This window comes from Nicotiana tomentosiformis, chromosome 10, assembly GCF_000390325.3.
Source record: "Nicotiana tomentosiformis chromosome 10, ASM39032v3, whole genome shotgun sequence".
In the NCBI taxonomy this organism is placed as follows: Eukaryota; Viridiplantae; Streptophyta; class Magnoliopsida; order Solanales; family Solanaceae; genus Nicotiana; species Nicotiana tomentosiformis.
The window spans coordinates 54217143-54243016 of NC_090821.1; the positions used below are offsets into that span (position 1 = coordinate 54217143).

The 25874-nt window shown below is 36.8% G+C and overlaps 2 protein-coding genes across 2 annotated transcripts; both read left to right on the forward strand.

Annotated features, from left to right (window-relative positions):
• The first annotated feature begins 12310 nt into the window (after positions 1-12310).
• LOC138900186 (uncharacterized) lies at positions 12311-13228 on the forward strand. Its single transcript, XM_070186900.1, has 2 exons — positions 12311-12471; positions 12691-13228. Exons 1-2 carry the CDS (start codon positions 12311-12313, stop codon positions 13226-13228), a joined length of 699 nt encoding a protein of 232 aa, XP_070043001.1.
• Positions 13229-13462: 234 nt separating this feature from the next.
• Positions 13463-14248, forward strand: LOC104113789 (uncharacterized). The gene is made up of 2 exons (XM_009624074.2): positions 13463-13969; positions 14111-14248. Exons 1-2 carry the CDS (start codon positions 13463-13465, stop codon positions 14246-14248), a joined length of 645 nt encoding a protein of 214 aa, XP_009622369.2.
• The last annotated feature ends 11626 nt before the right edge of the window (positions 14249-25874 follow it).

Sequence of the window (25874 nt, forward strand, 5' to 3'; positions counted from 1 at the left end):
GTATCAATTTATATGACTCCTGCCGATCAGGAGATCATGATGCTTATGTTAGTTCTAAGATAAATAAGCTTGCTAAACTTATACCTCTGTACCTATCGATCAGTGGTTTTTATAAAGACAAGCAAGGCATAGATTGGTCCCGGGAACCAGCATACAATGACAAGGCACAAACTGACGCTTTTGATGTTGTGTTTGTTTCAAATGTGCCTCAACAAAGATCTGGGAGCATGTATGTATTCAATCCTTTTTTGATTCTGTATCATTTATAATCATATATATATATGCATTGTATTTAACTGTTATCAATCTACTTTTTTCAGGGATTGCGGGTTGTAGGTTGCAGCATATGCAGAGTATTTGAGCACTTATATATTGGTTCCATAAACAACCTTTGATCCTAATTTACTCCGGCTAAGATATGGTGCACTCCTTTGGGACTATGCTATGTTGAAGTTAGACGCCGATGCGATAAGCGACAATGAAGCTCCCACAAAGATTGTTAGGCAAATTACAGAATCAAGTACTTCTGTGAAGTTAGTTTTAGAATAGTTTTCTGTTATACAGATTGAATTTTCATCTTATTACTGAATTGGTCATGGTTTTATGCAACCTTTTTTGTTTTGAATACATGAATGTCTTTTTGTCTTAACGCAACTGTTACTCGGAATACATTCAATGTTTTTTATATGCTTCTGTATTTAAATTCTCATGATTCAAGACTCCATTTTAACTTTACTGTTTTTTAAAAGCGTTGAAAATAATCTAACAAAATATAGTTATATTAATAGTATTTTAGTTATGCTGTTAATACATGTATTCTGATGTATCTATATATTAGTATAATCATGTACATAGTTGTATACTGTATTCAAATGTATTTTGAATTGAATTACATCTATGTATACATGTCTTGCTATACATTATTTTGAATTGAATTAAATTATAACACATACATACATATATATACATTATTTTTTTATGTATCCTGTTATACTTCATTTTGAATTGAATTAAAATACATACATACATACATACATATATATATATATATATATATACACACATCATTTTTTTATATATCCTGTTATACTTCATTTTCAATTAAATTATAATAAATACATATATACATAATTTTTTAAGATATCAGGAAACTAAACGGAATTGTATTTATTCATGTATATAGATGTATTCTATATTCAAAAATAATCTGAATTGTATTATAACACTGTATGTAAGTGCATTCAATAAATATGCATGTCCTGTTAAACATATACATACCTATATATACATCATTTTTTATACATATCAGGAACTTAACAGTAATATATTTAGTCATCTACACTTAAAACCTTCATCCAGGAACAATCAAATACATCTATAAATCAATAAGTAATAGAAAACTTGAACAAATCCAAAAATAGTGATTGCATGAATTAAAATCAGAACATCATCTAATTCCTATGTGAGGAATTTATACAAGTACGCTTATTATGTCCACCCTGGCCGCATATACTACACGAATGTTTATTCTTCTTCTAGAGCAATTCACTTAATGGCTTATCGCGCTTCTTCTTTGGCCTTGCAGGAGGTAAGGCAACTTCTTCTAATATATGTGCTGGTATATTCCATTCACTTCGGTCAAGGAGAGGATACACGAGCACCTTGTATGTCATTACAACAAACTTTGGCTTGGAATAGTCTGAGCAATAATCATCTCGTATTAGAAACTTATTTTTCAAGACAGCCCAATCATGTGGGTATGGTAATTGTAAAGATTCGACCGGTCGTTTTGAGCATTTGTATTTCTGTTCAGCTATTTGAAGTCTTGAGCAATATCGTATGATGTATTATGACTTGTGTAAATCGTCGATTTTGGTTTTCAGGTTATTCAGAATTGATTTGGAAGAATGAATTTAATGATTGAAGCTTTAAAGTTAGAAGAGTTGACCAAGTTTTACTTTTTAGTATATGACCTCAGATTGGAGTTTTGATAACTCCGTTGGATCCTGATGGTGATTTTGGACTCGGACATATGCCCAGATTTACATCTGGATATTTCTAGAAGGTTTCGGCGCTAATTGACAAAAGTTAGAAAATTAAAGGTTTGGAAAGTTCATAAGTTTGACCGGGAGTTGACTTTTATGAAATTGGGTTCAGATTATGGTTCTGGGAATTTGAATTGCTTCGTTATGTCATTTGGGACTTGTATGTAAAATTTGCGTTCATTCCGAGTTGATTTGATATGTTTCGGCGCGAGTTTTGGAAGTTAGAAGTTTAAAAGTTTATTAAGTTTGATTTGAGATGCGATTTGTCATTTCGATATTGTTATGCATGATTTTAGGCCTCGAGTAGGCTCGTGTTAGGTTATGGGTCTGGTTGGTATATTCGGACGGGTCCCGATGGGCTCGGGCGTATTTCGGATTGATTTCAGACCATTTTTCTTCAAGTTTTCATTGCTGGTTGTTGATGCCTCGACTGTCCTTCACGATCGCGAAGATTGGTATGAGATCACATAGAGGAATTCGGGAGCTGGGCACTATCTTCATCACGGTCGCGATTGCATGGCTGCATTCGCGTAGAGTTGGGGCTGGTCTTCATCGCGTTCGCATCTGCTTCTACGCGTTCGTGTTGTATTTGGGGATGAGCTGAGCCGAATGCTAGTTATCCATTCGCGTTCGCGAGGTTGTTTTCGCGAACGCGTAGTTCTGTCAGTCTTGTGTATCATGTTTGTGAGTCTGTTGTTTCGATCGCGTAGTGCATTTTCAGGAGCATTGTTTTTTCTTCTTCGCGATCACGATGGTATTTCCGTGATCGCAATTCATTGATTCGCCCAGTGATTATAAGTACTCTAATTTCGGGGGGTTTCAACCATTTTTACATATTTGGAGCTATGTTCCTCGGATTTAGACGAGTTTTGAAGCGATTTTCACCTTATGGATTGAGATAAGTGTTCTCTACTCGGTTTTGATTTTATTTCATGAATCTAGCTTCGTTTTTGGCATTTAATTGAGGATTTCAAGAGAGAAATTGGGAGTTTTGTCTAAAGTTTCATAGAGTGAATATTTCAGTTTTGAACGTCGACTCGGAGTCGGATTTGAGTGGAACTAGTATGGTTGGACTCGTAATCGAATGTGTTATCGGATTTTATAAGTTTTGTTGGATTCTGAGGTGCAATCTCGGGTTTGACTTTTTGGTTGACTTTGAGGTTTTGATTAAAGATTCAACCTTTATCTTTTGGAATTGTTTCCTTAGGCATTATTGGATGTATTTGAGTTGCTTTTACCTAGTTTCGAGTCGTTTATAGGTCGGTACATGGCATTTTTGGAGTATCGTTTGGCTTGCTCGGTATTGAATTTGGCTTGTTCGAGGTAAGTAACAATTCTAAATTTGGTCCGGAGGGTATGAACCCCTGAATATACGTTATATGTGCTTGGTGTTGAGGTGACGCACATGCTAGGTGGCAGGCGTGTAAGCGTGCATCGTGTGAATTATGACTCGATTGATTTTGTGGTACTGTGTAGCGACCTAATCTTGTTTCTATTCATAAAATTTCTACGCACTAGAGTAATTGAGAGGTGATCCATGTTAGAAAACCATGTCTAGGCTATATGCTTATCCTGTTGAGACCTACTGAGGTCATTTCTGCTGTTGAGTTATTTGCTTACATTGCAATTACGTACTCAGTCATACTCACTCATTTGCTTATCATATCTCAGTCTCTATTGCCATTTACTGATACATCATATCATCATTTTTGGGCTGATTTTCATGACATTGTGAGCTCGAGAGACTGGAGAGATTGATGACTGAGTTGAGGCCTGAGAGCCGAATTGTGAGTGATATTGATGGTATCGGGTTGCACGCCGCAACAAGTATTATTGATTTATGATGGTATCGGACTGCACGCCGCAATAAGTATAATTGATTCATGATGGGATCGGACTGCACGCTGCAATATGCTTTATTGATTCATGCCATGATTGGCTTATTATAGCGCTTGGGTTGGATCTGCCCCTTCGGAGTGTGCACACCTACAGTGAGCGCAGTTGCTATTGATTTATTTGGGCTGGATCTGCCCTGTATAATGCTAAATGACTGAGTGTGCTGAGTGATTGAGCATGATGAGCGGGAGTATGAAACTGTGATATCGAGTACCCTGAGAGTGTGAGTACATGAGTTCATCACTGTGACACATTGTATCTGACATGCATAGTTGACATGCGGGCATAGAGATGCATTTTCTCATGTTACACTATTTTGTGATATTTATGACTTCACATGCACATTGACATGTAGGCATAGAGATGTACTTTCCTCATTCTATCTGAAATTGAATCATTTTATCTGTTGTTGAAAGTTTTTGGAAAAAATCAAAGGTTTCTGACTTACTTATATTTTGGTGATTTCGGTGAAGGATCTGGGTTTTACTGTTATACCTGAAAAGCATGACTATTTTCCGTAACTGTGAATGAGTTGAGGGATGCCCGCCTGCAACATGCCTTATAGGCTTTATTATTATATGGATCGGGACTGCCCGCCTGCAGTAGGTCATATTGGCTTTTTATTATGCTTGGGCTGAAGGAGCCTCTCCGGAGTCTGTACACCCCAGTGAGCGTAGATGATTATATATATTCGGGATGGACTTCCCAGGGCATGGACTTGCCTTACTTACGATGATTATATATATATTCAGGATGGATTTCCAAGGGCATGGACTTGCCTTACTTATTTGAATTGTAATGAGTTTACCTGGACATGGATCTTGTCCGTATCAGTTATATTTGGGGATAAAATTATTCCAGGGCTGGATTGGCCTTATACGGTACTGGGTGACCGATTGTCAGTGGATGTGTATATATATACGGGTTGGAATACCCCTGGGCTGGATTGGCCATAAACACTACCGCGTGTCCGAATAATTTGTGACCGGTATTTACATGAGGTCTTTCTACTGAGATGTCATATTCCTCATATCATGTAGTATTGATCTATTTCACTTGTACTGAGTTTAACGGGTGAACTTGAAAGCATGCCTACATTTCTGTACCATTAGTTATACTGGACTGTACCTACGGAGCTCATCATTTCTTTCAGCCCAGAGGTTAGTCTTGTTACTTATTCAGTTGGTTGTACTCATACTACACTCTGCACCTCGTGTGCAGATCCAAGTGCTTTTGGATACGGAGATTGTTAGATTTCAGAGTACTATCGGTTGGAGACTATCAAGGTAGCTGCTTGGCGTCCGCTGACCTTGTCTCTCTTTCCTTCAATTATTGTACCGTTCTATACTTTTAGACAATAGTTTTTATCAGTTAAACATTGTATTCATATTAGATGCTCATGTACTCAGTGACACCGGGTTTTGGGAGTATTATATTTGAAATTGTGAGATTTCTTCCGCTGAATTTAATTATTTTTTTTAAAATTTAAATGAAATGGTAGTTTATTAGGACTTTTGGCTTACCTAGTATTGAGATACGCGCCATCACGACATGTGAGATTTTGAGTAGTGACACTCTCCCACTAAATTCGTTACGTCAAATGTTCATCGCATAGTCCAGTCATATATAGGACTTTTTATTCACTTGTGTTTGTTTTGAAATTATATTACAAGTTAAAATGGTCATTTCCTTGGTATTTTATTGAGTTTGGGGTTGCTCATATTTTAACAAAGATGCTTACTTATAACTTAAATTATATTAGAGCTCGGTAGGAAGTGATACTAAGATTTGTGAGAAACAATATATCTAGATTAAAAAAGATAGTGAAAGTAAGATTTAAGGGGAGGCAAAAAGAAAAGGGGGTTCTATAACCTCTATATTAACTTCTTTAACCCTTCCAAAGCTTGACGGGAAGGAAGAGTATACCTTAATTTTAAATTATACACACTAATAATGTAATTTTTTTTATATCGGAGTTTTGTTAAGCTATTATAGCCACCACAATAAATTCGGCCAAAATCGATTGCGGTCGACCGACCGACTTCGGTCCGTCAAAAAACCGACCAAAAAACTAACCGAAGTCGGTCGGTTTTCAAAATATATATTTTTCAATTTTTTTTACGAAAACCAACGGTTGTTTTGGGTGCAAAAATGCAGGAAACTATTTTTGCATCCAGCAAAATTTATTTTTTAAGAAACCAACCAACTTTGATTGATTTTTTATTTAAAATAAATTAAAACTAATATTCAAAAAACCGACTGAAATCTGTCAGTTATTTTATTTTTTTAATAAAATCTATCGATTCCAGGAAAAATACAATTAAAAAGTACAAATAAAATAAAAGAAAATCTTAAACCAAAATGTACTAATGATCTAGTGGTAGAATAGTATCTTGCCATAATACAGACCTCGGTTCGATTCTCAAATGGTGTATTTTTTAATTATATAATTAAAAATATCGACCAACTTCATTCGGGTTTTTCGTGAAATTTAATTGACCGGCCGCTTTTGGTCGGTATTCCTGCACTGTTTTTCGCAGTTTTCTAGTAGTGGAAATAAAAAAGTCATAATGAAATCACCATAGCTGTTCAGGCTCTTTCACTCGTTTACTTTCTTATTAATGCTTTACGTACTTAGTAGCCTATCATTTTAAAATTATTTTCTGAAACACGCATAAAAGCTTAATCAAACAGTGAATTTGAATTTACAACTTTTCAAAAGAATTAAGGTATGGAGGTCCCAAAGAGTAAATTTGAGAAAACGTTAATATATACTATCGATCACAAGAAATATGACATTTGTTTTCAGAAAAAGTTCAAATTTTTAGTGAACGTAGTAGTTTTTAGTTTCATGCAAGACCTAGCTAAACAAGCTGGCTAAAAAGAAAAAGAAATTAGCATAGATACACCTAAGGGAAAATAACAGCAATATTCCAGAAAAATACAGTGATCTGAGTACGTAGCATATATAGACTAAGCTCTCTTCAAAATTCCAGGACCCCTATAAAATTATGATTGACGCCAGGTGGCTCCCAGAGTTCCCCCAAACACTTCAGTAGGCATTAATAATTAATACCCTTTCAATTTAAGGGCATTTTTCAAGTCCCAATGAAGTGATTCAGGAGAACTCTAGGGGAAACCTGACTTTTTTAATTAATCTTCCATTCCTACGTGATAGGAAATGCTGCTGTTCTTTGCATTGGAAAAAATTACCTATTTATAGAGAACTCAAGAATATAATTTGTGTGGCTAACACGGGTAGTTTTGAGATAGTAGAGCAGTCCGGTGCACATAATAGGGTTCGGGGAAGGGCCTCATCCTAAGGGGTGTGATGTAGACAGTCTACTCTAATGCAAGCATTAGTGGCTACTTTCACAGCTCGAACCTGTAATTCCCCTAAGATAGGTTACACAGAGACAATTTTATCGTTACTCCATGATTCCCCTAAGATAGTAATATTTCTGATACCAAGAAAACAAGGGAAATACATTTTGGAAAAATTGAACCTGGTCACAATTGTGGGTTGAATGTAAGAATTGGAATCATATTTTTGTAACAAGTGACCACAAATATCTCTACCTTTTGCTACATTGTTGTACAAGTTTCTGTTTTGGACTACGTCTGCAGACAGTAGTATGCAGAATTTTTCTTGCAAAATATAACGTAGCTTGCAATCTTTCAATTGGGGGCGTCAATGAATTAGTGAAGTTAAAATTTTTAAATTCATTCCAAGGTTAATGAAAAAGAATATTGCCCCACCTTTTGCTGCCGAAAAGAAGTGTACTGTAGATAAATTAGAGAAAAGCAAAATGACAGTAACTTTTTCGCTTTGATTCGCATCCTTCATCTAGCCTGTAAATTGGCCTAAATTCAAAAAAGACGATATTTTCCATCCATTTCTTTAACTTTTTGTTTTCTTTTATTGTAACCTGACCTTAGTTTTGCGAATACGTTTGGTTTTATGGTAGTAAAAGCGAGAGAATCAAACTGGTTTATTTCTCTTGAATAAAATGGTGGTAATTTACTTGCAAGTCCTACTATTGGCAAAGACGAAGGCCAGGATTTCAACCTTGGTTTCAGATTTCAGAGCGACAACGTTGAGTGTTAATAAGTAAATTCTAAATATAATAAAATGTGTATATATTTAATGAATTTCTATCTGTTTGAGCGAAGGCTATTGGTTTCCGCTGAACCTCGACTTCTACCTCCGCTCCCAATGATTGGACTTTGTGATTAACTTTAATTTTGACGTACCAAAGGTTAGAGGGCATTATATTGTCAGTTACAAGCACATAATAATGCATCAAATCGCTATAAATAGTAGCACCAGCGGACCTTATTCTTCTAGTGAAAAGGAAGGCAATGAAATAACAAGTTGATCAGGTTTCCCCAAGAGTTTTCTCAAATCACTTCACTGAGTTATAATTCCCTTTATTAAGGGGAAATCTACACACTGAAGTGTTTGTGGGAACTCCCGAGGTTGCTTGTTTATAGATGTACCTTGCAATTTTACAAGAGGTTATTTTTCATAAGAAATTTTAGTACGACTGTGAGGCATTTCTTCCAAATCTTCTTTTCTTTTCAATTTTGACAATTTAGTTCTAAAGTTATGATACTATAACTTACCTATAATACTGTTTTGTAAATTATTTGTCTCTACGCTTGCATTCTCAAACATTTCAAAGCAAATATTGACTGAACGTAGAGATAGATTTTGCCTCAAAACACACATTATATATCAAGTTTTGTTCTGTTAGTGATCCCTTCTTTTACTTCTGGAATTACTACTTTCCTGTTACATCAAATCTTGCAAAATCATCGCTTCCATTCTGCTCGAGTCATGTTATCCGAAATGGTAAAGGTAAAACTTACTGGCATGCATATAGTCAAGTAGAAGCATGGCTTAATTATGGGTATATTTATGCAGTTAATGAGTTAAATGATTGGATTTAAAAATCACATTGTTCACCTATAAAAGGGCGTGAGTTGAGACCATTCTCTACATCAGAAATTGCGAGTGTGAACCTTTAGGATAAAGAGTGTAGTTGTTTTGGAGAAATGATAAGACTCAACAAGTGATCATTTAGCAAACTACTTAGTTAGGCAATTGGTGGTGATAACACACTACTTATCCTAGAAAAAAGTATGTTTAATTCCACATAATCTCCAAGTTATTTATCCTTTATTGGTACCGGAGCACAGCATATATACATAATTACAGGAAAGGAAAACGACAACTTTGTCACTTTGTTCTCATCTTCATTTGGCGTGTAATTGACCTAAATCAAAACTTTGATATTTTCCATCCATTTCTTTTTATTTATTTTTAACCTGACCTTAATTTTGCAACTATGTATGATTTTATAGAGTAAGTTTAATGAATTGACTGCGTAATTTATTTTACATAATCATGTTACTTATAAGGTGATTGAATGTAAATTTTTACGATAAGCATTAACAAGCTATTAACTTGATATATAAAAATTAATTCGTAGCTAACATGCTATAATAGCTTAGACAACACTATTGATGGAAATTAAGGTATACTAGAATGAATTGGCCGATACTGAGACAACACTGCATGAGAATCAAATATGGAAAAAGTTTGTTCTATTAGACGAGATGACTGACTAATTTTCTGAAACTAAGGGCTCAAAGTGTGAGTTTTAAATTTTTTTTTTTTTTACTTTAATTCATCCATGATTATTAAAATCTGTAATGATAAACCTGAATATCACTCTCAAATCAGTTTCTAACATTGGTCTTCTTAATACCTGTGAAAAGAAGTTTCAAATCTCTCTCTCTCTCTCTCTCTCTCTCTCTATATATATATATATATATATATATATATATATATATATATATATATATATATATATGTAAAGGAGGGCCAAAGAATGCTGACATGGCACATCTCTTATCCCAGAATTGTTATTTATCTAGTCTCTCCTTTTTTTGATATTTTCCCTTATTTTCCGTATAAAAACTTTCTTTTCCAATCTTCTCAAATAAGTGACCAACGCGAACAGACTCTTGCTGTTACAATTTCATCCATAAGAGAAACTGAAGGGGCTCTTCACCCGCCATTAAACATTAAGTTCATTAGAAGAATCGTTTCAACCTTCGACGGCCAAATCTATAATTAATATAATTCTCTAATTAGAGCCCACAAAACCCTCTGATAAATAAAAGTTGAAATTGCCGGTTTGCAGCCAAGAAACCATACATTCCTTCTTCCCTTAATATTTAAAGCACTCTTTGTTTTCTGGGTATATTTTTTTTTTTTTTTTTTTGCTAATGAAAGAAGTACTTACTAAGTAATATATTTTTTGGGTAATTCTAAGTAATATATTGCATTCTCGCCTTTTTTGTCTTTTAATTTCTTAGTTATTATGCCTAACTTACTTATTTTTGTCATCTTCTGGTACTTCATGTTGCATACGTTTGTTTTGTAACGTCCTTCATCTCTTGTATTCTCAATTTTTAACCTTTTTTGTCTTTTGCTATGGCTAATTTGTGGGATACATTATAAGTTTTTTTTATTCCAGAGAAATGAAACAATATTTTTATTTTATCTTTTTCCTCTTTCTCATTATCTTTCATTTTCATTTCCTTTGTAGTCAAATTCACATAAATTGATTTATGTATGATGTTTCATATTTAACCTGCAATCATGTATATAAAATGTTAAAAGAAAACTAAAAGGATGGCTAATCAGTAGAGACGGATTTTCTTTTATAAGAATTATGACAATAATACTCTACTATATTTTAATTTTTCTGACATAATCTATCTGTGAGTGATATTGGTTATATGTTTATGAGTTTCATACAGCTTTCATTTAATGTTTACATACAATGTCTTGGAGCTAGTGTGGTGGAGCTGTGATTTTGAAACATCGATTTACCCATATTTGCTACGACTTGTAAAAAAATCCCAAGGTAATAGGCCCATAATATTCTGATATTTATCTCATTAAATCACTTTAATTATCATAAGTCTCTTGAGTCTTTTCATGTTCTTAACACTAATTTACATGTAAAATGTTGTCACGGTACTTTGTTGTCACTAAGTTTTAATTTGTTTAATATATATTCATTAGTTTTATTTTTGTTTCCCGGTTCAACTCTCTATGGACCTAATTAAGAGCAGCATATATATTATTAATTGTTTTCAAAGCTTTACAAAACTTTTACCCCTTGAAAATGAAATTGTCAGTTCAATTGAGACTTGAATTTCTTTCAAATTTCGAAATTCTTTGTTTTCGTTCTTAGTTAAATGTGTGGAAAGGAATAAATACTAAGAAGTTTTGAAAATCAAGAAAGAGAAAACCCATTTTATTCTATTCTTTCACTTATAGAATTACGTAGCAAATCTGGCTTGAATGGCAAAGTAGGTCCATCTTTTACTTACTTAATTTATTATTGGAATTTTTTCATTCCTATACACTATATAAATTTTTATTACCAAAAATGTCCATGTTTACTTAATTACCCGGACTAAATATGTTTTGTCTACAAATTATATACATTTACTTAAACTAGAACCCTTTCTGTAGTAGCCTTCCTTTTTAAGAGGGGGGATTTTGGGATCGCGTAGGATTCTTCCGAGAATTTTGCGACCCAATCATCGCAATTGAATTAAGCTTACTATTACGCCGATTTTCTCAATTTATCATCGCTGATACTCTGGTTTTCTCTGTCTCCACTGGTTTCACAACCATAAGCGAAGGTTTTGAAAAAACAAATTGCAAATAATTACCTACATTTGTATTGAATTCCGTGACATAATGTCAAAAATAGCTATTATGCTTTAGTTAAATAGTAATTGGGATAGCTTTGGGAGATACAGAGATTTTAATGTTGACGAAATTTTAGTCAGCGATGATTCAAATTATAGTCAATTGAATTCTGCAATCGTAGAGCATCTAATGATCGATACATCAGAAAAAATCATCGAAATCAAATACATTGTCAATGAATATTGTTCTCCAATGAAAATTCGGAACAATATGGGAGTTCGAGTATACATGGAGACAAAAAAGGAAAACAAAAGCTTAGGAGTGTATCCACTATGTATAACAGTGCGTGATTTCGATTTGGAATGCAGTATCTCTAATTCGAATACAATTGCAGGTTTGCTCTGTTATTTCAGTGGTGATATTTTTTTATATTTCATGTGTTCTACAATTTTTCTTAAATATAGCTACAAAAATACTACATAACAAGTTTAGTTCAACTGTTATAAATATTGAAGTATTGAATTTCACGTGTTCTACAATTTTATATCAAATTATCTACAATGTATGTCTGAACTGTAGTTAGCTTTAATTGAGTGCAATTTTATCTGAAACACTAAAGTTGATTGATATGAAAATATCTCCGGCAATAGTGGAATATGAAAGTATCATCATAACAGAACATATTTCAAATGTTATTGAAGTAGGCCAAGTTTACAAAGATAAGCAAATAATTGCCAGTGCAATGAAGCACTATTCTGTTATGAACAAGTTCCAATTTAGGGTGAAAAGGTATAGCGCAAGAAGGTAGGAACAGTTCAATTGTCAACATCATATTTTTTTTAATTTGTATTTTCTTTGTATTTTTTTGTATAGTTTGTAATATCATTGTATATAATTTGTAATTGTTTTATATATAAATTGTTAAATATAAGATTTTAATGCTTAAACAACCTATTATTTTGTAGCTACATTTTTCATAACATTCTCTAAATTGTTTTTATTCTGTAGCTACTGCCTGGTACGTGTTGGGGACAATTGTACATGGCACTTCAAGTCCACCAGCATAAATGATTCAGCATTGTTCAAGGTTCGAAAATTCAACAGCTTGCACACATGCTCTTTGATGGACAATGCATACATACAACGCAAACCTACTGCCACGGTAGTTAGTAGCATGGTTATACCAAAATATGCGGATCCTAAGACAATTTACACACCAAAAGACATACAAACTGATGTGTTGTCGGAACACGATGTGAACTTAACATACATGCAAGTTTGGAGAGCAAAGGAAAAGGCGTTGGAATTTTTGAGAGGTCATCCTGCTGATTCCTACAGTCGCTTGCCAAGTTATTTGTATATTCTGGAGAAGACTTATTCGGGGTCGAGAGTTAAATTGCAGAAAACTGACGACGTCTGTTTCTTGTACGCATTTGTTACGTTTAGTACGTCCATCAAGGGTTGGGAGTATTGTAGGCCAGTTGTAGTAGTTGATGTGACCTTCTTGAAGTCGGCATATAGGGGAATAATGTTAATTAACATCTAGCACAATGGATGCTGCAGGTATTGTAGATTAATTGTAGAAATATTGTTGTAAATTTGTTTTTTAGTATGTATTTTTTTTTCATCTCTAGTTTTATTATGGAAATTAAATTTTGTTTTTCCACATGTGATACGTAGCATATTACCACCGGTATACGTTGTTGTTGATTCAGAAAATGACACATCATGGAAGTGATTTTTTGAGCAATTCAAACATGCATATGGTAAAAAACCAAATATGTACGTTGTTTCGGATCAGAATGAGAGTATCTTAAAGGCAACATCTATTGTTTATACCGGCATGCCACATTATGCTTGCATGTGGCATATTTGGACAAATATAAGGTCAAAGTTAAAGAAGGGTCATCTAAAGTTAAGCGAATTGTACTTTGCCACGACACGATCATACACGCTTGATGAATTTAATGAAAGAATGTCAAAGATTGAAGAGATCGACACGCGTGTTAAAGCATACCTATACGATATTGGCTATCACAGATGGTCTCGGATACATACTACAGTGAACAGAACGTGGACGATGACATCAAACATTGCAGAGTCATTGAATGCGGTAACAAAATATGCAAGAGAGCTGCCCATAGTAGAACTATTAGAGTACATGAGGACTCTTCATGAACGTTGGACTAATGAAAAGTTATTGAAAGCAAATGGTACATTCACATACCTTGGGAAAAAATACAACAAAGAGTTGGAGGACAACGGGACATTATCGCAGAAGATGAGAGTAAGCTATATCCAGTAACATCGGATGAATGATTCCATCAAACTAAATATATACTGTTAATTGTAGATAAAATATTGTATAATTGTAGTTATTTTGTATATGTTTCTGACAACTTGTTGTGTGTTTGTAATGAAATTATAGGTGAGGGCTTCAACAGATTACATCCATATAGTGATAGATGGTGTAAAGCGCTTTATTGTTTGTCTTCATAATAAGAGATGTAGTTGTGGACAATTTCAGCTTGATGAACTTCCTTGTGCACATGCTTTGGCGGCTTGAGGCACAAGAATGAGTCTTATGAAAACTATTGTTCTCCTTATTACACGAGGGAGAGCCTTTTGCATACTTATGAAATACCAGTAGACCTGCTGCTTGACGAAAGCAAATAGAATGTGCCACAACATATAGCCGAAGAAGTTGTAATGCCACCTACTGAGAAAGGACAGCCAGAAAGACCTCAAAAATAAAGATACAAACCATATGATGAAGTAAATGCAAAGAAGTACAGGATTTCATGTGGCAACTGTGGACTAGAAGGACATAACAAAAGATCTTGTAAGAATGCTCCCAAGAGGAAATAAAATTTGATAAAGTCACAAGATTTTTTGATATATTGTGTTGAGGTGTTCTGGAGAATTATAGTTGAGGTGTAATTGTGTTGATAAATTGAATAAAGACGATCTCCTATAATGAAATTTTTTCAGCTCTTAATGCAATTGGTTTGTATTTATTTTGTTTAATTACTGAGTGTATTCATTTCAGCCTTTCATAACTTGATTGGATTATGTATTTTTTGTATGTATAATACATAATTGTAATTAAGTTGTAAAGAAATTATATGCTAACAATAACGATATCAAGTACTAACAACTTTAATCCAAAAAATAAAATAACAAATGTTTTCTATTCTAAGTAGTAGTATCCTGGATAAAATAACAAAACATAGGGTAAAACAATTGTAGCATAAATCTGCTACAAATAAACTTCAACTGACTTGTTCTTAGATAACAATTTGTCTACAACTTTACTACAAAACAGCTACAACTAAACAATTTAACTACAATATTTCTACAGAAAAGGGCAACTAATTCTTCTTCTTCTCGACTTGTGTTCTCTCGTTCACAGGTGGTGTACCTTTTCTTCTTCCCAATCTGCCAGTCAGCTCGCTCTCACTAATTGCACCAGTATCTTGCTTCTTCCTAGCATAATCCCAAAGTAGCACTCTATAGCGTCTACGATGTTGATCAATATCAGAAAGGTATTTCTTTGAAACTGCTAGCTCTCCAATGCTGACATATTCTGCAAATGCAGCCACGTATACACCACAGTCACTGCAAAAAAAATTAGGGGAAAAGATTTATCATTCATTGTAAAATAAAATCTGTTAAATATATGGAAGGAAAAACAACTTTTTCATACAGTGATCCCTGTTTTTGCTGGGGTATCTCACCGACCAACCACTTAATGTCAAGAGGGTCAGTAACACCTTTTTCAATGTATGCCTTTGTGTTCTTGTAGTTGATGTTTGGACGCTTACCATAGAAGACAGTGCATGAAAAGTAGAGGGGGATCATAACAGCAAACTTGTTGACAACAGATTCAACAAGGTTGTGATTTCGTGAAGAGACCATAGAATCATAAACATATAGAACCCTATAGGTAATGACAAACACAACCAACAACCAATGAAATTTTTCCACAATATTTATGGGCATAATCACAAAATCTACTTGATCCCATGCAACATTTGCGAGTAACTTGTACCCCAATATGTATTCTGATACGACGTCCTGGTGTTTGACAACATCAAGCTTCTTATCGGTAGGAGCATTGATGTACCTCTGATAAATTTGTTCAACTCTAGTCTTGAACATACAATCAGTGGTTATAAACCGTATTTTGTTTTGAGGACCATACTTTCCTCTCTTTCTCAAATAGTATAAAATAACATCAATGTACTACATAAAAACAGATTTTATTATTTCTCAATGCTTCATACAATTTAACTACAATTTTTAAACAACAAAACTACAAAATCTTTAGATGATAGAATACTACAGCTAGTCATTAAATTCTGCCAGGGTATGTGTTTACCGTGTCGTTGAGGACTTGCCCGGGATGTGCCAAAGTATAAAACTACTCCTTTTTATCAACTTTCTCCATTCCAAGATCATACCACGGCTTAAGCTGATTATCTTTTACAGAATAAGGCGCCTTCCTCCTATTTAAACAAATAGAAATTATAATAAATATGTAGATTCAAGTGGAAATCCAAAAGATGAATGCACTCGAAATATTAACACATTGTATAAACTAACCTCTTTGAAACTGTATTAGTACCAAAGTATAACCACTTATTGAATTCTTCCTACAAGCCAGGATCAACATCTTCACCAATAACCCTAGTAAATGGATGCTTGATGAGGAAAATTGGAGGTCCAACAGAAGTGCTCCCCCCAGAACTGTAAAAAGTGAGAAAGGGGGATCTGGCATGCTTTACAGGCTGCCTTGTTATTCCGTGATGCACAGGGGTTGTTTCATCTTCATTAAGCTCGCCGAACTTAACAATCAGGGAGATGTTCTCTGGCAGCTCAAAACCATTAAGTGTTACTTCCCTTTTTTCAGATCTGGAGTCATTGTCCGAATCACCTACAATAATGCAGTCAGCTGGTTAACCTTCAAAATTTAAGATAAAAGAATAAGAAGACATGTTGCATTAGCTCTTTATTGAAAATTTAAACTTATATTAAACCTATTTTTTCTACAATTATAATGTAATGTATAATACCACTGAAATCTTCATGACAATCATCTCCTTGTTGTATAATGTTCTCTTCCTGAATGGGAGATTGCATTTTTATCTCCTCCTCATTTTTTTGTTCTCCTGGAATGCTTATTGTAGCTTCCTGTTTTGGAGATTCTACATGCATAGTTTCCTTCTCTGTTACAATAAATATGTATAACTTAATAAAATTGTAGATAATTTGTAGTAAACATTAACATCATTGCATATAAATTATAGTAAATTTGTTGAAATGCTGTCCTGCAGTTGATATGCAAAATGTATTGTGAAATGTGATGATAACATGTACTAAATCATACATGCATTCTCTTTATCAAATGCCCCTTCAAATTGGGAAGATAAATCAACACCTACAGGAACATTCTCCCCAATTTCTATATCATTCACGTGCCCTATATCTAAAAAAAATTATTGAAAATATAATGCAGATTAGTTGCTGATAATTTAGGCAATATGTAGATATATAGTAGGCATAATGTAGATATGTAGATATATGTATATATATTGTAGACGTAATGTAGATATGTAGATATATGTAGATATATTGTAGATATATTATAGATATAATGTAGATGTCTGTTTTACTGCTGCTGGCATGCACTGGTTTAGCACTACTGCCCGGAAAGTGTTGATTATTCTTTCCTTTGGAGTGCTCATCATTTTTTGTAGAACTGCCAGTAAACTGCAGGCATTTAATTTGTTAGGATATATACTTTGTGAATGATAATATAAACTTAGACATGGTAAAAAATATTGTCTAAAATGAATATATTTCAAATGAAACCTTAGCATCAATATTTATCCTTTTGATTGTTTATCGCCTGTAAAACAGCCTTGATTGAATCATTGAGTAGCAGTCGAATGCTGCCTAGTTCTTGAAAAACCTCTTTCTTGAAAGTTCCAAGATCTGAACCAACCTACATATTAAAATAGAAAGAGTTAACTAAATTATTTGCATAACATAAATTAAAGAAACCATCTAGGATTGTGTATATATGTTACCTTGTCAACATCTTTTCTTAATTTTTTATTTTTTTTCACAATATCTTTCTAGTCATCTAATCCAATTGCCTGTTTATGTTCGGATGGAGATGGAGCATCTATCGGATGGTTGGACTTTGTTTCAACTTCTTCAAGGATGTATTCAATTTTATCTGGCAAATTCATTCTTGATAGCTCTTCTAGTGCTTCAATTATGTTGGTGAACTGAGTGAAAAAAAGAAATGTGAGTGACTTAGACATAATATGTATATAAAGTATAGATAATTTGTATTAGATTGTCTGCGCAAAAGTGAAAACCATTTACCTTATTCCATGATGGTTTGATCATTCTATCTTCAATTGCAGATAACCATATCTTGTGCTTACTAGCCGACCAACTAAGTATGCGACATATCGAATTAGCAACCCTTGTAGCTATATCAGTGTTGACGGTAGAGCAACACTCATACAACCATATTTTCATAGCTAGTGCAAAGCCTCGAATGACATAAAAATGAACAGAATGGTTGAGCTTGTGCCTAACGGACTAAAGTAATTGTGTATAAGATTCACTACCCCATGCGTAGTTCGCATACTGCCCTGATTCCACCAAATAGTGTATCAAACCTACGGCATCTTTGTCTAAAGGACAGAAGAAGAATTCTATGAGATAGAGAATACACAACTTGACTGCATCCTCATCGTTCACCCAAATACGACTGGTTACAATTTGTTTTAAGTATGACTTCTCAACTTTTTCCTTGTTTGGAAAATAGCTTCTCATTATTTTACAGTCATACTTAGGTGTTTAACCAAAGTCTGTCACTTCCATAAAATATCTAAGGCCATTAATCGGGGCAAACTCTCTCAAACCAAAATTCAGCCTCTCACCATTTATCTTTGCGGAAAAAAAGTCGGAACCAGATGCGTTCAATTCATACTTCATGAGAAGATGAATTGCTTAATTTTGCATACATATTTTGGGCAAGGAAAGAAAATAGCTAAAACATGTCTTCTTAAACAGCTTTAAACCATTTTCAGAGAGTAAATCCTTGATTTGGCCAGGAATAGTAGGGTCGGATAATGTCTAGAACCTAATGATCCCATAATCAACATTAGGAGGTGAAAAAGAATGGTCCATTCTTGTCACGACCCAATTTCCCCTCCGTATGACGTTGTGACTATACCTAGTCTCTATGACTAGGTAAGCCTATCATTTTGCGGAATAAATGAAATGAAAACATAAATTTAACAAATAACTATAGCAATAACACTATAACTGAGTAGCATGCCACTTGGCATGTACAATAACCAACTCCTCAATATACTACACAGCATTCCCAAAACCCAGAATATTCGTAAATCACAAACTACAGGAAGAAAATCTAGTGTCTCTATACATCAGAGTCTATCAAAAGAAAATACAGAAGATAATGGACATGGGGAAGAGTAGAAGGGGACTCTGAGGTCTGCGGATGTGGCAGATATACCTTGAAGTCTCCAAAGTTGTCCCGGTTCACTGATAGTGCGGCTGATAAGGAGTACCTGGATCTGCACACGAAAAACATGTGCAGAAGAGTAGCATGAGTACACCACAATCAGTAACCAGTAAGTGTCAAGCCTAACCTCGGTCGAGTAGTGACGAGGTCAGCTCAGGGCCCTGCTGGTATATATGTAATAACACAAGATAGAATGAAATACCGCAGTAAAATAAAGACTGAAATTTAACAAGAATGAAATCATAGAAAACAACAGCTCAGTACACAGAGATAACAACAGGAGATTTCCCGAGATACCGTCTCGTAGTCCTAACATAAATGTGTAGAACAGGGGGATCTCCCGGAATACCGTTCCGTAGTCCCAAAGTAAATATGCAGTATAGGGTGATCTCCCATAATACTGTTCCGTAGTCCCAAAGTAAATATGCAGCACAGGGGGATCTCCTGGAATACCGTTATGTAGTCCCAAAGTAAATACGCAGTACATGGGGATCTCCCGGAATACCGTTTCGTAGTCCCAAAGTAAATATGCAGTACAAGGGGATCTCCTGGAATACCGTTATGTAGTCCCAAAGTAAATATGCAGCCAAACAATAGAATTCAATAGTTACAGCACAAAATTTTGCAGTTCAACCTAAGTACCCGTTAAGGAAAGACAAGTAAATTCACTAAATATACTGCACGTAGTTCAAGTAAATTGTTAAGGAAAGTAGGCATGCTATTCTAGTCTAGCCGAATACCACACATGCAGATGGAACTCAAATAAGAAGGAAATCAGGTTATTACTTAGTAAAAAAAATTGGGTTTTTACACAATTACTCGTGTACGTACTCGTCACCTCACGTACACGATGCTCATATATCAAAAATAGTACAAATCCTACGGCGAGTTCCCCCACACAAAGTTAGGCAAGCCACTTACCTCGAACCCAGCTCAATCAATCGGTAAGAATACCATTCCTTGAATATCTGACTCTGAATGGCTCGAATCTAGCCAAAATAATTCGATACAGTCAACAAAAATTATAGGAATCAATTTCATAAGAAAATACTACATTTTTTTAATAAAAATACGAAATTAACTCAAAAATCACCCGTGGGGCCCATATCTCGGAATCTGGCAAAACGCACAAAATCCGACAACCCATTCAATTACGAGTCCAACCATACCAGTTTTACTCAAATCCGACTCTGAATCGGCACCGAAATCTCAAAAATTCGTTTCTATGATTTTTCTAAACATTTCCCAAATTTCATATCTCAAAACACTAATTAAATGGTGAAAACAAATGATGGATTCGGGTAATCAAACCATAATTGAGTTAAGAACACTTACCCCAATATTTTCTCTGAAAAGCTCCCAAACATTGCCTCTCCCCAAGCTCCAATTCGTCAAAAATGGCACAAGGGACGAAGTCCCCTATTTTATAATTCTTTCCATGCAGCCCTCGGTCATGCCTCGATCCTGGCCCTTGATCAAGGCTTCGATCGTGGCCCTCGGTCATGGATTCAATCATGGCGGTCGATCCTGGGCCTCGATCATGGCCCTCGATTCTGGCCTTCGATCACGGCCCTCGATCCTGAGCCTTCAATCATGGCCCTCGATCTTGAGCCTCGATCATGGCTTCGATCCTGGCCCTCAACCTCGCCCTTTGACCCTGGGCTCGATTTTTGCATTTCCAGCAGAAGAAAATTGCAGCAGCTTTTGCAACAGCTATTTAAGTCCAATTTTTAATGCGTTAATCATCCGAAACTCACCCGAGGCCCTCGAGACCTCAACCAAAAATACCAACAAGTCCTAAAACGTCATACGAACTTATTTGAAACCTCAAATCACATCAAACAACGCAAAAATTACAATTCACACCCCAATTCAAGCTTAATGAAATTTAAGAATTTCCAACTTCTATATTCGATGTCGAAACCTGTAAATTCAAGTCCGATTGACCTCAAATTTTGCACACAAGTGATAAATGACATAACAGAGCTATGAAAATTTTCGGAACAGGATTCCGACCCCGATATCAAAAAGTCAATTCCCCGGTCAAACGTCCAAACTTTAATTCCTATTTTAGCCATTTCAAGCCTATTTGAGCTACATACCTCCAAAACACAATCCGGATATGCCCTAAGCCCAAAATAACCTAACAGAGCTAACGGAACCGACAAAATTCTATTTCAGAGTCGTCTTCACACAGTTCTGACTACGGTTCAAATTCTAAGGTTTAAACCTCCATTTAGGGACTAAGTGTCCCAAAACACTCCAAAACCAAAATGAAACCTCCCAGCAAGTCACAATAGCAGGAATAGATATGGGAGAAGAAGTAAATAGGGGATCGGGGCTATTACTCTCAAAACGACCGGGCGGGTCGTTACATCCTCTTCCTCTTAAAACAATCATTCTTCCTCGAACGAGCATGGAGACATACCTGAAGTGGTGAAATGATGAGGATAATGGCCTCCCAAGTCGCCTCTTCGACCGAATGACCTCTCCACTGAACCTTCACAGAAGCAATGTCCTTTGACCTCAGCTTTCGAACCTGTCTATCCAAAATAGCCACTGGTTCCTCAACATAAGATAGATCCTTGTCCAACTGAACTGAACTGAAGTCTAACACATGAGATAGATCGCCGTGACACTTTCGAAGCATGGAAACGTGGAACACTGGATGAACGGCAGAGAGACTAGGTGGTAGTGCAAGTTTGTAAGCCACCTCCCCAACTCTTTCAAGAAGATCAAAAGGTCCAATATACCTAGGGCTCAACTTGCTCTTCTTCCCGAACCTCATAACACCCTTCATAGGTGAAACCCGGAGCAAGACCCGCTCACCAACCATGAATGCAACATCACGAACCTTTTAGTCCGCATAACTCTTTTGTCTGGATTGGACTGTGCGAAGTCTATCCTGAATCAACTTAACCTTCTCCAAGGCATCCTGAACCAAGTCTATACCCAATAGCCTAACCTCGCCCGGTTCAAACCAACCCACTAGAGACCGGCACCGCCTACCATACAAGGCCTCAAACGGAGCCATCTGAATGCTCGACTGGTAGCTGTTGTTGTAGGAAAACTCCGCAAGTAGCAAGAACTGATCCCAAGCACCCCCAAAATCTATCACACACGCACGGAGCATATCCTCCATTATCTGAATAGTGCGCTCGGACTGTCCATCCGTCTGAGGATGAAATGCTATGCTAAACTCAATCTGAGTACCCAACTCATGTTGTACAGCTCTCCAGAACCGTGATGGAAATTGCGTACCTTGGTGAGAGATGATGGATACCAGTACACCATGAAGTCTGACGATCTCGCAGACATAAATTCAAGCCAACTGCTCGGAAGAATAGGTAGTCATCACAGAAATGAAATGTGCTGACTTGGTCAGCGCATCCACAATCACCTAAACTGCATCAAACTTTCGCTGAATCCGTGGAAGTCCAACAATGAAATCTATAGTGATTCGTCCCATTTCCACTACGGAATCACTAACTTCTAAAGCAACCCACATGACCGCTGATGCTCATACTTCACCTACTGGCTATTTAGACATCGAGTCACGTATTCTACTATGTTCTTCTTCATCCTCCTCCACCAGTAATGTTGTCTCAAGTCCTGATACATCTTTGCGGCACCCGGATGAATAGAGTACCGCGAACTGTGAGCCTCTTGGAGAATCAACTCACGCAAACCATATACATTGGGTACACATAGCCTGCCCTTCATCCTCAATGCACCATCATCTCCAATAGTGACATCTCTAGCATCACCTCACCGAACCCTGTCCTTAAGGAAGAGAAGATGGGGGGTCATCATACTCACGCTCCCTGATACAATCATAAAGAGAAAATCGAGAGACAACACAAGCCAATACTCGACTCGGCTCAGAAATATCCAATCTTATAAACTGGCTGGCTAAGGCCTGAACATCCAATGCCAATGGCCTCTCTACTACTGGTAAACTCCCCAAACTCTCCGCCTTACGACTCAAGGCATCGGCCACCACATTGGCCTTCCCGGGATGATAGAGAATGGTGATATCAAAATTCTTAAGTAACTCCAACTACCTTATATGACGCAAATTAAGATCCTTCTGCTTGAACAGATGCTGCAAGCTCCAGTGATCGATGTAATCTCACAAGGAACACCGTACAAATAGTGCTGCCAAATCTTCAAGGCATGAACAATAGCTGCTAATTCCAGGTCGTTGACATGATAGTTCTTTTCATGCACCTTCAGTTGTCTGGACATGTAGGCAATCACCCTACCATCCTGCATCAACACCGCACCGAGACCAATCTGCGATGCATCACAATATACAGTATAAGACCATGAACCTGTAGGCAACACCAATACTAGGGCTGTAGTCAAAGCTGTCTTGAGCTTTTGGAAGCTCTCTTCACATTCCTCGGTCCACCTGAACGGAGCACCCTTCTGGATCAATTTGGTCATAGATGCAGCAATAGAAGAGAAACTATCTACAAATCGACGGTAATACCCCACCACACCAAGAAAACTCTAGATCTCTGTAGCTGAGAACGGTCTGGGCCAACTCTGCACTGCTTCAATCTTCTTCGGGTCTACCTTGATCCCCTCACTCGATATTATATGACCCAAGAATGCCACTGAGTCTAGCCAAAACTCACCATTTGAAAATTTTGCATATAACTTCTTTTCCCTTAAAGTCTAAAGCGCAATCCTCAAGTGCTGCTCATGATCCTCCAGTGTCCGGGAGTACACCAAAATATCGTCAATAAACACAATGATGAATGAGTCAAGATAAGGCCGGAACACAGTATGCATCAAGTGCATAAAAGCTTCTGGGGCATTGGCCAGCCCAAAAGACATAACAAGAAACTCATAGTGACCATATCTGGCCCTGAAAGCAGTCTTCGGGATATCTGGCTCCCAAATCTTCAACTGATGATAGCCTGAACGTAAGTCAATCTTGGAAAACACTCTGGCACCCTAAACTGATCAAATAAGTCATCAATACGAGGCAATGGATACTTGTTCTTCATTGTGACCTTGTTCAACTGGCGGTAATCAATACGCATCCGCATAGAGCCATCTTTCTTCTTCACAAATAAGACAGGAGCACCCCATGGTGACACACCGGGCCGAATAAAGCCCTTATCAAGAAACTCCTGTAACTGCTCCTTCAACTCCTTCAATTCAGGAGGAGCCATACGTTAAGGAGGAATAGAAATGGGCTGAGTGCCCGGCAACAAATCAATGCCAAAATCAATATCTCTGTCGGGCGGTATGCCCGGAAGATCAGCTGGAAAAACATCTGGAAAGTCCCTCACTACTAGAACTGACTCAACTGTAGGGGTATCAATACTGACATCTCTCACATAAGCTAGATACGCGTCATACCCCTTTTCAACCATTCGTTGAGCTTTAAGAAATGAAATAACTCTACTGGGAGTATACTCTAAGGTACCTCTCCACTCTAATCGTTGTACACCTGGCATACCCAGCGTCACGGTCTTAGCATGACAATCAAGAATAGCATAATGTGGCGACAACCAGTCCATGCCCCAGATAATATCAAAATCTACCATGCTAAGAAATAATAAGTCGGCTCTAGTCTCAAAACCACTAAGAGCAATCAAACACGACCGATACACGCGGTCCACAATAAGAGAATCTCCTACAGGAGTAGACACATAAATAGGGGAACTCATAGAATCCCGCGATATGCCCAAATACGGGGCAAAATAATAGGACACATAGGAATATGTAGAGCATGGGTCAAATAATACCAACGCATCTCTATAACAGACTAGAACAATACCTATAATGGCAGAATCAGAAATGACTGCCTCTGTACGAGCAAGAAGGGCATAATATCTGGCCTGGCCTCCCCCTTTAGGGTGACCTCGACCTCCCAGACCTCTACCTCGGGCTGTCTGAGCAGGTAGGGTGGAAGCTGGTTATGTAATCATAGCCTGAGGACCCGGTAGAGCACGCTGTGGCTGAGAAGTCTGTGGAGGTGTACCCCTCCTAAATCTGGGGCAATCCCTCACTATATGGCGAGTGTCTCCACACTCAAAACAAGCTTTGGGAGGGTGTGGCTGCTGTGACTGGCTCTGGCCAGATCTGCTGGACTGGCCGCAAGGAGCACCCCATGCAGGACGCACATTAGATACTGGCGGTGCATAATAAGGCTCCTGGGGCCTAGAAGGGGTTGGGACACCACTAGCGGCTGGAAGAGCTGAATGAACGGGGCGACTCACATAAACCCTACCATGGCAAGATGCTGGGGCACGAGCACCAGAATAATAACCAGTCTCTCAAGACCTCTTGGCCTCCCTCTCTTCTCTATCCCGGGCAAGCATGCCCTCCAATCTCCTGGCAATACTCACAACCTCCTGATAAGAAATATCCATCTCCAACTCCTTGTCCATACTAATCCGGATACTGGGGTGGAGTCCCTTAATAATTCGTCAAACCATCTCTCGAACTGTGGCAACCAAGGCCGGTGCATGTCGGGCCAAATCACTAAAACTGACTGCATACTCTGACACAGTCATGGATCCCTGGCGCAGCTGCTCAAACTCCGCGCGCCATGAGTCCCTGAGGCACTGAGGGACATACTCTCTCAAAAACATGTCCGAGA